At 46.9% G+C, this 16,479-nt stretch overlaps 1 protein-coding gene across 5 annotated transcripts in view; it reads left to right on the forward strand.

Annotated features, from left to right (window-relative positions):
- MARF1 (meiosis regulator and mRNA stability factor 1) overlaps positions 1–16,479 on the forward strand; it is a 114,462-nt gene that overhangs the window by 95,105 nt on the left and 2,878 nt on the right. For all 5 annotated transcript variants that reach the window (XM_033962859.1, XM_033962858.1, XM_033962862.1 and 2 more), the window contains 5 exons: positions 3,713–3,943; positions 6,364–6,576; positions 14,933–14,993; positions 15,242–15,385; positions 15,467–15,637. In XM_033962859.1, coding sequence (XP_033818750.1) covers positions 3,713–3,943; positions 6,364–6,576; positions 14,933–14,993; positions 15,242–15,385; positions 15,467–15,637 — 820 coding nt within the window. The remainder of the gene's footprint in view (positions 1–3,712; positions 3,944–6,363; positions 6,577–14,932; positions 14,994–15,241; positions 15,386–15,466; positions 15,638–16,479) is intronic.

The raw sequence follows: 16,479 nt of genomic DNA on the forward strand, positions 1-16,479 counted from the left end.
GAGTCTGCTTTGCACAGTCCTCAATCTGCCCTCCTTATTCAGGAAGTCCAATCCCTACTCCTTCTGAACGCTATAGAAGAAGTTCCTCTAGATCAAAAAGGGCAGGGATTCTACTCCCGTTATTTTCTAGTCCCCAAAAAAACAGGAGATCTCAGACCAATTTTAGATCTTCGCGATCTCAACAAACATCTGGTAAAAGAAAAATTCAAAATGCTTTCCTTAGCCATCCTTTATCCTCTTCTAAATCAAAACGACTGGCTATGCTCCCTCGATCTCAAAGAGGCTTACACTCACATACCGATCAATGTAACCTCAAGACCATATCTCCGATTCATGATCAATCATTGTCATTACCAATACAAGGTGCTGCCCTTCGGTCTAGCCTCATCTCCAAGGGTATTCACCAAATGTCTCATTGTGGTAGCGGCATTTCTACGCTCTCACCACCTTCATGTATTTCCTTACCTGGACGACTGGTTGATCAAAGCCACATCCGCTCAAGCAGTTCTCCTGGCCACCAACCAAACCATCCAGTTTCTACGAATTCTGGGGTTCGAGATCAATCTACCCAAATCTCATCTCATCCCCACTCAAAGACTTCAATTCATTGGAGCGATCCTGGATACTCTCCTAATGAGAGCTTTCCTACCATCCAATCGTCTTCAGACCCTTCGGTCTCTATGTCAGCAGGTGCTTTCACTTCCTTCCATCTCAGCCAGACACATGATGGTACTTTTGGGGCACATGGCATCCACAGTTCATGTCACACCTCACGCACGTCTTCACCTGCGCACTCCTCAATGGACCCTTGCTACTCAGTGGTCCCAAGCGTCGGATCCTTGTTCACGACACATATCTGTGACATCATCTCTTCGTCAGTCTCTTCAATGGTGGTTGGTATCCTCAAATCTATCCAGAGGTCTTCTGTTCCATCAGCCTCCTCATCAACTAGTCATCACCACCGACGCCTCTCTGTATGCATGGGGAGCTCACTTGAACGAGTTCCAGACTCAAGGTCTTTGGACAGCCCAGGAAAAGAAGCATCAAATCAATTTCCTGGAACTCAGAGCAATGTTTTATGCCCTCAAGGCCTTCCAACATCTTCTCTTTCCTCAGGTCCTTCTGTTGTGCACAGACAATCAGGTTGCGATGTACTACATCAACAAACAGGGTGGGACAGGCTCTCGCCTTTTATGCCAGGAAGCCCAAAAGATCTGGACTTGGGCCATAGATCACCATCTCTTCCTGAAAGCTATATACATTCAGGGGGCACAGAATTCTTTAGCGGACAAACTCAGCAGAATTCTCCAACCTCACGAGTGGACACTCGATCCTGTAACTCTGCAGTCTATCTTCACTCAATGGGGCACTCCTCAGATAGACCTCTTTGCAGCTCCTCACAATCATCAGCTGCCCCTATTCTGCTCCAGACTTTACTCTCCGCACCGTCTGGCAGCGGATGCTTTTCTCCTCGACTGGTCGGATCTATTCCTGTATGCCTTCCCTCCTCTGCCTCTCATGTTGAGAACCTTGTTCAAGCTCAAGAGGGAACGAGCCACCATGATTCTGATTGCTCCGAGGTGGCCCAGGCAACATTGGTTCTCCCTTCTACTTCAACTCAGTTCCAGGGAACCCTTTCTTCTTCCTCTGTTTCCATCTCTGCTTACGCAACAGCAGGAAACCCTTCTACATCCCAACCTCCAGTCTCTACACCTGACAGCTTGGTATCTCTCGGGCTGACTTCGACTGATACTCTTTTGTCTCAGCCCGTTCGTTCCATTCTGGATGCCTCCAGGAAACCAGCCACTCTGCAATGTTACCATCAAAAGTGGACGAGATTTTCTTCCTGGTGTCTTCTTCATCATCTTGATCCCACTTCCCTGGCAGTGGAGACGTTGTTGGATTATTTACTTTCTTTGTCTGACTCTGGCCTTAAGTCCTCTTCCATCAGAGTCCACCTCAGTGCCATTGCAGCTTTTCATGAGCCAGTCCATGGAAAACTTCTTTCAGCTCATCCCCTGGTGTCCAGGTTCATGCGTGGGCTTTTCAATGTGAAACCACCTCTTAAAGCCCCTCCGGTTATCTGGGATCTCAATGTAGTTCTTTCCGCTTTAATGAAGCCTCCATTTGAACCTTTGGCTACCTCTCCTTTCAAGTTTCTCACTTGGAAGGTACTTTTCCTTATTGCTCTTACCTCTGCCAGGAGAGTCAGTGAGCTTCATGCACTGGTTGCAGATCCACCTTTTACGGTTTTTCACCATGACAAGGTAGTTCTGCGTACACATCCAAAGTTTCTCCCTAAGGTTGTTTCTGAATTTCATCTCAACCAATCCATTGTTCTACCTATTTTCTTTCCAAAACCTCATTCTCATTCTGGGGAACAAGCTCTGCATACTTTGGATTGTAAAAGGGCTCTTGCTTACTATCTGGAGCGTACGAAACCCCACAGATCAGTTCCCCAACTTTTTCTGTCCTTTGATCCGAATAATTTGGGACGCCCCGTTTCTAAACGCACGTTGTCTAATTGGCTAGCAGCGTGCATTTCATTCTGTTATGCTCAGACCGGACTGACACTGGAAGGTTCCGTCACAGCCCATAAAGTCAGAGCAATGGCAGCATCTGTAGCTTTCCTCCGTTCCACTCCTATTGAGGAAATCTGCAAGGCTGCTACTTGGTCCTCAGTTCACACTTTTACATCTCATTATTGTCTGGATGCATTCTCCAGAAGGGATGGTCACTTCGGCCAATCTGTTTTACAAAATTTGTTTTCCTAATGGCCAACCTTCCCTCCATCCCTCTTTTTGTTAGCTTGGAGGTCACCCATCAGTCAAGAATATGCTGCCTGCTTGTCCTGGGATAAAGCACAGTTACTTACCGTAACAGGTGTTATCCAGGGACAGCAGGCAGATATTCTTGCGTCCCACCCACCTCCCCGGGTTGGCTTCTTAGCTGGCTTATACTAACTGAGGGACCGCGCGCCTCTGTCGGGCGGGAAGGCACTCGCGCGTGCGCGGTGTGGCCGAGCTAGAACTTTCTAAAAGTTCTTAGAGTGAGATCACTATAAAATTGTCCGTACCGGGGCTCCGTCGGTGCCGTCACCCATCAGTCAAGAATATCTGCCTGCTGTCCCTGGATAACACCTGTTACGGTAAGTAACTGTGCTTTACAGGTAAGTAACTCTGCTTTCTCACTTATCAAGCCAGGGCTTTACCTTGTCTTGTGTAATGTCAGTATCTATAGCCTATTGGGAGCAAATGTCTACACAAGACAACTATGGAGCTACTGCATACTTTTATATCACATTTGTTTCCTAGATCAGTGGTCTTCATTGCAAGTCCTGTGACCCAATGTCAGCCTACAGGGACATTCTGGGCAGCCCACGCAGCTGTCTAGAGAGAACATAGGGTTTGTTTTTTTATTTCTGTATTCAAGGTTTATTGATTATTGATATTAGGTTTTACAGGTGCTACTGAACTGTATTTAAAAAAATGTTTTTCTATTGCTGTCACTTAATTATACTTTTTTGATAAATTAAAATCACAGATTCAGGTAAAATGATTGTTGATCTCCTCTTCAAAATTTTCCACCACAGTGCATGCCACCTGATTTGTAAAAGAAGCAATTACTTCATTGGGAAAGACAAATGGTGTTAAATCTGTTAGATGATTAATGTGATTTTAAATAACCTGAATTTTTTTTTAATTTTCTGTAGGTGGCTGATACAGAATCTGGCAAACAAATTCAGCTAATAAACAGGAAATCTTTGCGTACTTTGACTGCACAGCTGTTGGTACTATTAATGTCTTTGGATGGAACAGACTCTCTCACTGTTGACCAGCTTAGACAGCATTATGAAGATATTCACAAGGTTCTCCTCAATCCATGTGAATATGGGTTCATGTCCTTGACAGAACTTTTGAAGAGTTTACCTTATTTGGTTGAAGTATGTATCTAGTGTGTTCAAGGCACTTTTCTTTTTTTTCTTTTTTAGACTTGCAGTCAGAGTGAATTTGTATGTGAAGAATCCACATTGGATAATTCTGTTGAGATATCCTGCTAGTGGGAATAAAGTGAGCAGTGTTAAAATCAGGCATTATCCCATTTTCTAGTTCAATGTGTCTAGTGGTCCTGAATGCTAACTATCTGAACTAGCAAGTTGCTTGCAGAAAACTGTCAAACTCCACCTCCTTCCCAGAGAGCTGCTCCTGCCCCCCCTAATCTTTCTATGGGAGTGCCTTCACAGTACATTGCTCAGATGGAAGCATTGTGCTAAAACCATTTTATGGTCAAGGCAACAGATTCTGCTGTTTAAAAGTGAGTGATTGGATTGAAAACCATTCTGTTTTCTTAGGGAAAAAAACACCTTAAAATCCCTGTTTTGGATTTACCTGGATCATGGATGCATATGTGATATCATTTTGGGATGGACTGGGCAGTTTTTTGCCTTTTTAGCTCATGAGGGAGAATTCAGTATTTATTTGTTAAAAAGAGATGGTTAAGTTTTTAACCTTATCTTGTTAAAATCCATTAATCTTGTAGAAGAGCAGGGAAGAGGAACCATTTGATTTTTGTTTGGTATCATCCCAGACTGTAGTTTCCATTATCTGCCCTTTCATTGAATTACAAAGTCATGTATTGCAATGTGACCTACACTGGGGGTAATGAAATGTTCTTTTTTGCAAACAACTGCGCTTGGGTTTATAATTCAGTTCTTAGCTATAGCAGAACAGAGCCACATTTCTGGTTTTAATTGCAAACAGGGTGATGAGGGCAAAACACTCAACAAATATAATTGATCTTAAAATTTTTCATGAAGGGGAAGTTCAAAGAAATTAGATTGAACATAAGCAGTGCCTCTGCCGGGTCAGACCAGAGGTCCATCCCGCACAGCAGTCCGCCCCCGCCTTAATCACCAGAAGGGGCCCCCTTGCCCCCCAGGTTTCTCATCGAAGTCCTATCTTCCCATCAATGTCCTAACCCTCCGGCCTTGCACCTGCACGACCTGGTGAGCTGTCTATACTTATGCAACACCCCAGCACCTCCCTCAGTACCCCACGATCCCCTTTTCCCTCAGGAATCTGTCCAATCCCTGTTTGAATCCCTGTACTGTACTCTGCCGGATCACTTCCTCCGGGAGCGTATTCCATTTGTCCACGACCCTTTGGGTGAAGAAAAACTTCCTTGCATTTGATTTGAACCTATCTCCCTTCAGTTTCTCTGAGTGCCCCCTCGTACCTGTCGTCCCTTTTAGTCTGAAGAACCTGTCCCTGTCCACCCTCTCTATGCCCCTAAGTATTTTGAAGGTCTCTATCATATCCCCCTTGAGCCTCCTCTTTTCCAGAGAGAAGAGCCCCAGTTTATCCAGCCTCTCGGCATATGGGCAGTTTTCCAGCCTTCTTACCAGTTTTGTTGCCCTCCTTTGGACTCTCTCAAGAACTGCCATGTCCTTCTTGAGGTGCGGCGACCAATATTGAACGCAGTATTCCAGATGTGGGCGCACCATCGCTCGATACAGCGGCATGATGACTTCCCGCGTCCTGGTTGATATGCCCCTCTTGATGATGCCCAGCAACCTGTTGGCTTTCTTCGAGGCTGCTGCACACTGTGCGGATGGTTTCATGGATGGATCCACTAGCACACCCAAGTCTCTCAAGTCCTGTGTCTTCCAGCAATCTCCCCCCCCATTTTATACTCTAACAACGGGTTCTTTTTCCCTATGTGCATGACCTTGCATTTATCTACGTTAAAGCGCATTTGCCATTTGTTTGCCCAGTCCTCCAGCTTATCAAGGTCCCTTTGCAGTTCCTCACACTCCTCCCTGGTCCTAACTCTGGCGCAGAGTTTGGTATCGTCTGCAAATTTTATAACCTCACACTTTGCCTCCGTTTCCAGGGAAGAAGTTAGGATAGTGGTCTTACAAGAGTGACAGTATGGTGACAAGAAGATTCAAGGGGAGGGAGTGGTTAAAGCTATAGCCTCTTCACCCTGAAGTTGTGGCTTCAAACCCCCGCTGCTCCTTGTGACCTTGGGCAAATTACTTAATCCTCCCATTAGATAAATTGTGAGCCCGCTGGGACAGACAGAAAAATGCTTGAGTACCTGGATAAATTCATATAAATTGTTCTGAACTCCCTTGGGAGAACAGTATAGAAAATTAATGAATGAATAAATAATTAGCAGTAGGGTATTAGAAATGAGCCTCAAACTATGATTTGGACTGTTTAAAGTATCAAAATAGTTTGCTATAGCTATTGACATGTCATCATTAGAACCATATAAAAATATCTGTGAAGAGTGGTAAGTGTCTGTGGTAAGGCCTGTAGTTATAGCAGAAATTTTGATGGCATTTTTGCTCCTGTGCAGGTTTTTTACAATGATGCAACTGAGGAATGTGTGAAGCTCACCACTTTATATTTTTTTGCAAAGAATGTGAGGTCTCTGCTTCACACCTACCATTACCATCAGATATTTCTTCATGAGTTCTCCACAGCCTATAGCAAATATGTTGGAGAGACACTGCATCCCAAATCTTATGGCTATAATAGCCTGGAGGAGATCTTAGGAGCCATCCCGCAGGTATTTACTTTGGCATATCTACTCATAGTTTGGAAGGAAGGTAGATTTTGTAAGCCTTATAAGCCTGATTATTTTTTTTTCCCCCAAGCCAGTAGCATTTTTAAAAGTCCTTTTTTTGTCATCCTTTTCCTCAAGTACTTCTTATGCAAGTAGCTAGCATTTTGTTTAGATAATCCAGGTGTTTGACCCCGATAGTTAATGCTTCTGCTTTTAAAACATCCCACGTATAAAATTTTGACTTTTATTTTTTAAGCTTAGGCTTGATGTATCAAATCTCCTCCTTAAGAAGCAGATCTGTTGTTCTTTAGTACTCCCCAGATGGTAGAGGTTAATCTTGCAAGCGGGTATATATATCATCATGACCAGCAGGTGGAGACTGAAACAAAACTGTGGAATAGTACATAAGAGGTACCTTCCCCTATTCCTATCAGTCTTCTTTCAGTCTCCAGCAGGTGTGAGTGAGCTGTACCCATCTCACTTGGTAGAGCTGTTGAAATTTGTTTACGGTTTCTAGTCCCCGTTTTTGGCCGGATTGAGTTTGGGTGGGCCCTGTTTGGGGATCAGTCTGACCTCGGGGGTGTCAAACTTGGCGGGTCTCGTGCTGGGTTCCTCCCCCCATTTCCTCCACCTTCCCACATTTTTTTTTAGAGGAGCCTCAGCAGTAAGCCTTGCCCCCTAATTCAAGCAAGATACAGTCAAACCTCGGTTTGCAAGTAACGCGGTTTACGAGTGTTTTGCAAGACAAGCAAACACTCAAGCAAACTTTAACTTGCAAAACGAGTGTTGACTTGATCAACGAGCGTGTCCCCCCATGGCCTACCCCCAAACCCTTACCTCCAGCTGGCAAACAGCACACACCAACCCATGCCGGCACCACCACCTTATAATCTACTCCTGACATTGCTGTCTGGATGTCCGTGGGTGGGGAGCGTTGTGCAAAGGTCCGCCCTCTAGCCCTGATTGGCGGAGGGCAGGCAGGAAAGAAGGTGTCTCGGTTCCTTCTGCTACTTCGTAGTGGCAGGGAGGAGCTTATGCAGGAAGTGATAGCAAAAGGGGGTGGAGCTTGACCGAGGGAATGCTGCATTCTGGCTCTGGAACACGAGCCCCCCCCCCCCCCATTTTCTTCAGCCCTGTCCCTGCCATCCCACCTCGCGTTCTTCAGCCCTGACACCCTGCTACTATCACCTCTCTCGTCCTGTGTGGAGCTGCCAACACCCGGTGAAAGACAATCGGAGCGGAACGGGGCCTCGAGGTGAGAGACCAGCAGTAGTAGTAGCGGGAAACCAGAACGAGATGGGACCGGAACCTGGAGCAATAATGGGCACTGTGAGGTAATGCTAGAATTTTAACACTCTTGGCTGGGAGCTGAGAGGATGCCTGTACGGAGGAGCAGGCCTTGAGGTGAGAGTGGGAGTGCGAGAAAAGGGAAAGATGGTCTGTGGGGATGGAAAGAGAGGGGAGTACATATGCTGGGTTGGAGAGGGGAGAGGAAAAGAGGGAGAAGTGTTAGACCACAAGAAGACAGACATAGGCTTGTTTTTGCGATGTGGAATGAATCATCCGCGTTTCCATTAATTGCTATGGGGAAAACTCGCTTTAATATACAAGCACTTTGGATTACAAGCATGCGTCTGGAATGAATTATGCTCGCAAACCAAGGTACCACTGTATATTGCTTTGAAAACCTGTGTGGAGTATGTTCTGAGAAAAAAAAAAAAACCCCTGAGGTCTGAAGGGTTGCTTTCTCTTGAACTATGCTGTAAATTACTGTATTTTTTGAGTAATCGGCATTTTTCTTCTAGCTAGGTCGCATATGGACCAATTGAGCACTTCTCAGGGGAAGTGTTGCACAATTTGGTCCAGATGCGAGGCACTCACAGCCAGGCAGAAAACAGCTGTTCGAGCTGGTGCGGTCGTTGTGCTCCGTCAGCAGAGGCTGCAGGCATCCAGGGCTCCCCGGCCTTAGTGCCTCGCGAATCGGCAGGGAGCAGTGGAGAAGCTCAGTCTTCCCTACCGCCCCCGGTGGGATTCCCTCTCAGCTGATTTTTGTTAACAGCTAATGCTGGCTTGCCTGCTTTAGCAGCTGGATCAGTTCAGGCTTCCCAGCCGCTACAGGCCTTGGAGGGGTTATTTTTGTTGGGAACTTCGCCATTTTAACAGACAGGCCCCTCCATTTTGTCTGCAACCTCAGGTGACCTTCCTCCTGTATTGGAAAAACAGGGGCAGGTTTCAGCTGGGTCCCATGGGACCCCCTGGGGGTTTTTCACCTGATCTAATTTTTTCTTTGTGCAGTACCTATTTTCAGGTGGTTGGGGGTCTCACGTGCGCCTGGGGGGTCCCTCCGCACCCCCTGTGGCTTTGCCTCCATCTTCTCCTTTGGTGTCCCCTCTTCATCCGCGTTTCCATTAATTGCTATGGGGAAAACTCGCTTTAATATACAAGCACTTTGGATTACAAGCATGCGTCTGGAATGAATTATGCTCGCAAACCAAGGTACCACTGTATATTGCTTTGAAAGCCTGTGTGGAGTATGTTCTGAGAAAAAAAAAAAAAACCCTGAGATCTGAAGGGTTGCTTTCTCTTGAACTATGCTGTAAATTACTGTATTTTTTGAGTAATCGGCATTTTTCTTCTAGCTAGGTCGCATATGGACCAATTGAGCACTTCTCAGGGGAAGTGATGCACAATTTGGTCCAGATGCGAGGCACTCACAGTCAGGCAGAAAACAGCTGTTCGAGCTGGTGCGGTCGTTGAGCTCCGTCAGCAGAGGCTGCAGGCATCCAGGGCTCCCCGGCCTTAGTGCCTCGTGAATCGGCAGGGAGCAGTGGAGAAGCTCAGTCTTCCCTACCGCCCCCGGTGGGATTCCCTCTCAGCTGATTTTTGTTAACAGCTAATGCTGGCTTGCCTGCTTTAGCAGCTGGATCAGTTCAGGCTTCCCAGCCGCTACAGGCCTTGGAGGGGTTATTTTTGTTGGGAACTTCGCCATTTTAACAGACAGGCCCCTCCATTTTGTCTGCAACCTCAGGTGACCTTCCTCCTGTATTGGAAAAACAGGGGCAGGTTTCAGCTGGGTCCCATGGGACCCCCTGGGGGTTTTTCACCTGATCTAATTTTTTCTTTGTGCAGTACCTATTTTCAGGTGGTTGGGGGTCTCACGTGCGCCTGGGGGGTCCCTCCGCACCCCCTGTGGCTTTGCCTCCATCTTCTCCTTTGGTGTCCCCTCTTCCTTCTCCCTTGTCCAAGCACCCGCGAGTGGCAGATTGGTGCTCAAAGGAGCATGTTGGCCTGGATGACCTGGACCCTTTTTAGGAATTCCATGATCCTCCTGAGGGGATGGCCGCTGGCGGCAGGGCATTGGGGTTCCCGCCTTCCGGTGACAAGGTGTCCGTGGTACATCTTTTTCAGAGGGATGAGCTACCAGACCTGATTCAGCAAGTCTCATCGGTGCTGTGTTTGAAGGAGCGCCATCGGAGACCCCCGTGTATGGGGGACCCTGTTCTTAGGGGGATCTATACAGTTTCCTGCTCTTTTCCTATGCATCAGGATATTCAGGATTTTGTACTGGCGCAGTGGAGTGCGCCGTTTCGGTTGGCGCACACCATGGCTCGTTTGTATCCCATCCCAGAGGGGGATAGGGCTACTTTAAAGTTGACAGTGGTGGGATGCGGTGGTCTCAGCGATTGCTAAGGGGCATACCGTGTCTTTTGAGGGCGGTTCTGCCTTAAGGGACTCTGAGGAGCGTAAGTTGGAGACCATTCTTAAGCAAATTTTGATGTCTCTGCCTTGGTCCAGGCGGCTATTTGTGGGGGGCTGGTGGCTTGTGCTGTGTTTCAGTGGGCCGAGCGTGTCCTGGATCATGAGTCTGATGACTGGTCCTTGGTGGATCAGGAGGTGGCTAAGATTGAGATGGCTGCCTCGTTCCTCTCTATGACTTGGTGCGGACGTCGACCAAGTCTATGGCTTTTGGAATGGCCGCGTGATGTACCGTGTTGCTTCACGCTTGGTCGGTGGGTGCCGTGTCCAAAACTAAGCTTACCAAATTTCCCTTTTGGGGGTCTTTTTTGTTTGGAGAGGACTTAGATAAGTTGGTTCAGACTCTGATGGACTCTAAGGTGCCCTGCCTGCCTGAGGACCTTGCCCGCCTGGCGTCTCGGGGTGGCACTGCCAGTGGGCGTCTGCGGAAGCTCCGCACGTATCGCCCTGGGTGTGAGGCTGCTATTTGCTAGGCTTCAGGGTTTTCCCGGGGTCAGTTTTATCAGCATATGCAGTTCTTTATGGGGGCTCGTCGGGGGGCTTGAAATCCCTCTGCCAGTTCTCCCAATGCCCATCCTGCACAGTGACTCTTTGTTGGCGCCCCCTTTGGTTCCCGTGGGTGCCCGCCTACTGAAATTTTTTCCCCAAGTGGGCCGAGATCACGTCCGATCAGTGGGTCCTGGAGGTGGTGCGTGATAGTTATGCTCTGGAGTTTGCCTGCTCTTTGCCAGATCATTTTTTTTCGCCAGACCCTTCAATGCTTGCTATATCTCAAAGCAGTTGTTCCATTGCCCTCTCAGGAGTGCGGCACCGGCAGGCACTCGATTTACTTTGTGATGCCAAAAAAGGAAGGGACCTAGATTTAACAGGGGTCAACCGGGCTCTCAGAATTCCCTTTTTTCACATGGAAACACTGTGGTCTGTCATTCTGGCTGTTCAGCGGGGGAAATTTATGACTTCTCTCGATCTGACGGAGGCCTACTTGCATGTTCCCATTCGGGCCTCCCATCAGCGCTTCCTTTGGTTTGCGATCTTGGGTCAGCACTATCAGTTCTGTGCGCTTCCCTTTGGCTTCCCTTTGGCTCCCCGGATGTTCACCAAGGTGATGGTGGTCGTCGCAGCTGCCTTGCGGTCAGAGGGCATTCTGGTGCATCCCTACCTGGATGACTGGTTGATTCGGGCAAAGTCGTTGCAGGAGAGCACCTGGTTTACGGATCAGGTGGAAGAGTTTCTCTAGTCGCTGAGATGGGTGGTCATCCTTTGCAAGAGTCGGTTGGTCCCATCTCAGCATCTGGAGTACCTTGGGATTCTGTTCGACATCTCATTGGGGAAGGTCTTCCTTCCAGAGGCCCTGGTAAGCAAATTGCAATCTCGGATTCGCCTCCTTATGGTGTCCCGGTGTCCTCGGCTGCAGAATTTCCTCCAGGTCTTGTGGTCGATGGTGGCTTCCCTAGACATAGTGAGGTGGGCGCAGGCCCTCATGCGTCCTCTTCATTTTGCTCTGCTCCAGAGGTAGTTGCCCCAGAAGCACAATTTGGATATCCCTGTTCCTCTGTGAGGCTTAGCAAGCTTGCAGTCTTTGCTGGTCTCATCTTGTTCATGGGGGCAAGTCTGGATCAACCACAGTGGATGGTGCTTCTCACGGATGCCAGTCTTCTCGGTTGGGGAGCTCAGTGTCTCGGTCACTCAGCTCAGAGCACCTGGTCCACGGAGGAGGCGTCCTGGTTGATCAATGTATTGGAGACCAGAGCCGTCCATCTGGCGCTGTTAGCCTTCCACTCCTTCTTGTCGGACAATGCCACGGCGGTGGATAATGTCAATCGTCAGGGAGGCACCAAGAGCACTCGGGTAGCGCGGAAGGTTGCTCTGCTCAAGGTCTGGGCATAGTCCCACCTTCAGGACATCTTGGCCTCCCACATAGCCGGAGTGGAGAATGTTCAGGCGGACTTCCTCAGTCATCATGTGCTGGATCCCGGAGAGTGGTGTCTAAGCCATTTGGCCTTTCAGTTGATAGTGCAGTCTTGGGGTCAGCCCCTGATGGCCACAAGTGTCAACGCCAAACTGCCCCTCTTCTTCAGTCGTCGGTCTGGATGCTCTGGTTCAACCATGGCCAATGGAGGGGCTGTTGTATGTGTTCCTTCCGTGGCCATTAGTGGGCAGAGTTCTTCTCCACATCATTCGCCATCCGGGTCTCGTGGTTCTGGTGGCTCCGGATTGGCCTCGAAGTCTGTGGTACATGGATCTGGTGAGGCATCTGGTGGTCCTCTCTTAGATGACCTTCTGTTGCAGGGTCCCATTCCAATGTTCGATCCGGGTCCCTTCTGTCTTACGGCTTGGCTCTTGGAAGGGGTATTCAGATAAAGTGATCTCGACTCTCTTAGGGTCCCGGAAGCTTTCCAGCTCTCGGGCTTATGTGAGGGTTTGGCATCTATTTGAGGAGTGGGGTGATGCGTGTGGAGTGGTCTCTTTTCATGCTTCCCTATCTAACATCTTAGAATTTTTCCAGGATGGCCTGGATAGGGGACTGGCTTGGTCTTCTCTCTGGGTTTAGCTTGCGGCCTTGTCAGCCTTTCATGGGTTGAAAGGTCAGCATTTGACTGCTATTCCTGATGTGATTCGCTTCTTGCTGGCGGCCAAATTGCTCAAGCCTCCCGTACAACCCTTGGGATCTGAATCTGGTTCTGTCAGTGCTAGTGCGCTCTCCTTTTGAACTGTTGGGCAACTGCTTTTTGAAGGACTTTACTCTTAAAGCAGTCTTCTTGGTGGCCATTACTTCAGCTAGATGTGTTTCTGAGCTGCAGGCTTTCTCTTGTAGGGCTCCCTTTTCTAGGGAGCGGGTTGTCTTGAGGCCTGTTACTTCTTTTCTGCCAAAGGTAGTTTCTCCTTTTCATGTCAATCAGACAGTGGTCCTCCCAGTGTTGGGTAGTTGGGAGGGATCTTCTGAGCAGAAGCAGTTGCACAAGTTAGAGGTCGGTCGGGTTCTTCGCTCTTATGTGCAGAGGACCCAGGAGATCCGGAACTCAGATCATCTCTTTGTCCTTCTAGCGGGTCCTCGTCAGGGGGGATAGTGCTTCTAAGGCTACTATTGCGCGCTCGATCAAGGAGACTATTGCTTCTGCTTATCTTCTGAAGAAGAAGCCTGTTCCAGAATTTCTCCAGGCTCATTCCACTAGAGGTCAGGCAGCTTCTTGGACTGAGTCTTCGCTAGGGCCTTCAATGGACATTTGTAAGGCTGCAATTTGGTCTTCCTTGCATTCATTTGTCAGACACTACCGGGTAGACGTTCAGGTGCATCGGGATGCGGTGTTCAGTGAGCATGTTATGGTGTCAGCCCTTTGGGGGTCCCACCCATGATAAGGACTGCTTTGGTACGTCCCACTTGTAAGATTAATTTCTACCAGTCAGGAGAGTGCTAAAAAAGGAGAAATTAGGTTCTTACCTGCTAATTTAATTTCTTTTAGCTTCTCCAAAACCCCCTGTCTATTGTGTTGTTGTGGCTGTTGCACGGGCAGTTTTTGGTTTTTTGCTCCGGGTTCTAGTATTTTTCTAGGGCCGGGGAGAATTGAAGAACAGTGGCTGTGGCTCGGCTGGCTTAGCTGGCGAGCTGTTGGGACATTGTCTTCCTGGGATCTGTCTGCATTTTCCAACAGTATTTGGGTATATTAGTTATTACTCCTGTTTCGGAGTATTGTTTATTTCTGTTTCAAGTTCTTAGTTCTGTTTGGCTATTCGGCAGACTGATAGGAATAGAGGAAGGTACCTCTTATGTACTATTCCTGAGTTTTGTTTGTCTTCACCTGCTGGTCATGATGAGATATATACCCGCTTGTAAGATTAACCTTTACCAGTCTGGAGAAGCTAAAAGAAAGTAAATTAGCAGGTAAGAACCTAATTTCTCCATCCTGCCCTCTTCTTGTTCTCTCACCTCCCCCCCCCCCCCCCACACACACACACACATACATTCAAAAGCTGCTTACAGCATAACAAAATGTAAGTGGCTAGAAATAAATGCAGGAGATCTGATTCAGATCTTATCAGAGAGATGCATTAACTTCTGAAGGGGTTTTGTGCTGGGAAATAAAAGCTCACAGGTGTTCCTTCATATAAAGTTCTCCCGTAAAAAAAACAATGTGACCAAATAGAAGTTTAATGTGGAACTAGGATATGACTATCTAAACTCTTCACATAAAAAAATAAAGAGACTAGAATGTTTTCCTATGCAGTGGGTTTTCAGGTTTTTGGGGGTCCCCTTGGAATACAGCACACCCATCATCCGTCCTTAATACTGTATCCATCCTTGGCCAGTCTCCATGTTCTCCCAATGTATATTGCTGGCCCCTTGGTGCTCTTCACTTGTGCCCAAATTCCTGTGTTATCAGTCTTACAGATGCTTAAGACACCACATGGTTCAAACCTCACAGAGAGCAGCAACTATCATTGTGGAACCCTTCGAGAAAGCTTTGGAGAGCCTGGGTTAGAAAGCACTTTAACAAACCTGTTGTTCACATACAATCTCTGGGCCTGAAGCCACTCTGATATAATGTGTGAAATATAGTGTATTTTTTATTTGAAATTTTACACAACTATATTTTTTTGTGAATAGGTGGTGTGGATAAAAGGCCATGGACATAAGAGATTTGTAGTACTAAAAAATGACATGAAAAGTAAGTAGTAGTAGTATGAACAGATTTAGCTACTTTTGGTAATTTGCATCTACTGAAATTTTAAAAAGTTTCAGACATTGTAATGTAATCTGACCTTGAACTGAGTAGATAAAAGGTTGAATAGAAAACGTGATTAACATAACATTGATCATTTATTTTTTTTGTGACTGATTTTAATTCAAAAGCCTATCCTGTCAGCAACCAGCATTGAACACTAAACATTTCTGAAATAGTTTATTATCTTACAGATCGTGTTTCTTCATCCAGTTCTTCCCCAGCTGATCCTATTGAAGATTATGGGAATGATCAGCCGATGACTAGTAAACAGCGAGGGCAGAGACCTGGAAGCTGTGCATATGTGGGACTCGTTGAATCAGAAACACATGACGCAGGTACTTTTGAATATGCACATAATTTATTGTTGCTAAACCATAAAAACAGCAAAAAGGTTTTGAGTGTTTGATTTCTTGCAGGTCCTCGCCAAATGGAAGAAGAGCTCCTTTGTCTTAGGAATGCTTCCCCAGTGGACCTATTGTGTGGTCCTGTTCCTTCGTGCCTCCCATCTCCACAGCTGAGACCCAGTCCTGTAATTCTAGAGTCTACTGACCTCATTCAATTTGAGGAGTATCTTTCTACACCGTCTGGTAAGAGGTACTTCATAACATAAGTGAATGTTTGCTTGTAACCCATTCTGAGCTACTGGGAGGATGGGATAGACACCAAAATAAATAAGAGTTATGCAAATCTAAATAAGTGTGTCATTCTAAGGGTATTCTCCCCACGCTCGTGAGCCATGCAGAAGGAATCCACTCCAGGTTTTCAACTCCTCCTCCCTCTCCAGAGGGTTTTGCTTCCCTCTTCAGTTTTTCCTTTTGCACAGAAGCCAGAAGGTGTCTTTCTGATTTGCTCTGTATATTTCTTTATTATTTTTGGTGGTGTTTGCATTTTTTTTTTTTTTGCAGATTTCTGTATCAGAGCTCCCCTGTGTGGGGGTAAGCTCTGCCTGTGTGGAGAAGAAGCATACTCTCTGGTCTGCAGGCAACAGGTTAATCCCTTGGGGACCTGTTTGCAAACCTGCAGAAAACACTGTGGAGTTCAGTGTCCGTACCTTTAGAAGCTTAGCTCACCTACTTAATTGCAGGGACTTAAGTGTAGGCTGTTAGGCTCATCAGGGTGCCGGCTGGAATTTTGCTTCCTCCAAAGCATGACCCCTGCTCTGTTCCACTCATGTAAAAACAGAACGTTGTTTCTGGAACAAACGGAAGATGGTCTAGATCAGTGGTCTCAAACTCGCCAGGTACTATTTTGAGGGCCTCGCTATTGTTATCATAATCGGAAAAGTAAAATAAAACAGTTTCTTGATCGTATGTCTCTTTAGCTATAAATGACAATGTTATTATTAAGACTTAAGCCAAAAGGAAAGATTTATAAACTATAAAGAGTTTTACCTCATGCAAAATTGTCATTTCTTTAATAAGACATTAAC

The sequence above is a fragment of the Geotrypetes seraphini genome, chromosome 11, assembly GCF_902459505.1.
Source record: "Geotrypetes seraphini chromosome 11, aGeoSer1.1, whole genome shotgun sequence".
In the NCBI taxonomy this organism is placed as follows: Eukaryota; Metazoa; Chordata; class Amphibia; order Gymnophiona; family Dermophiidae; genus Geotrypetes; species Geotrypetes seraphini.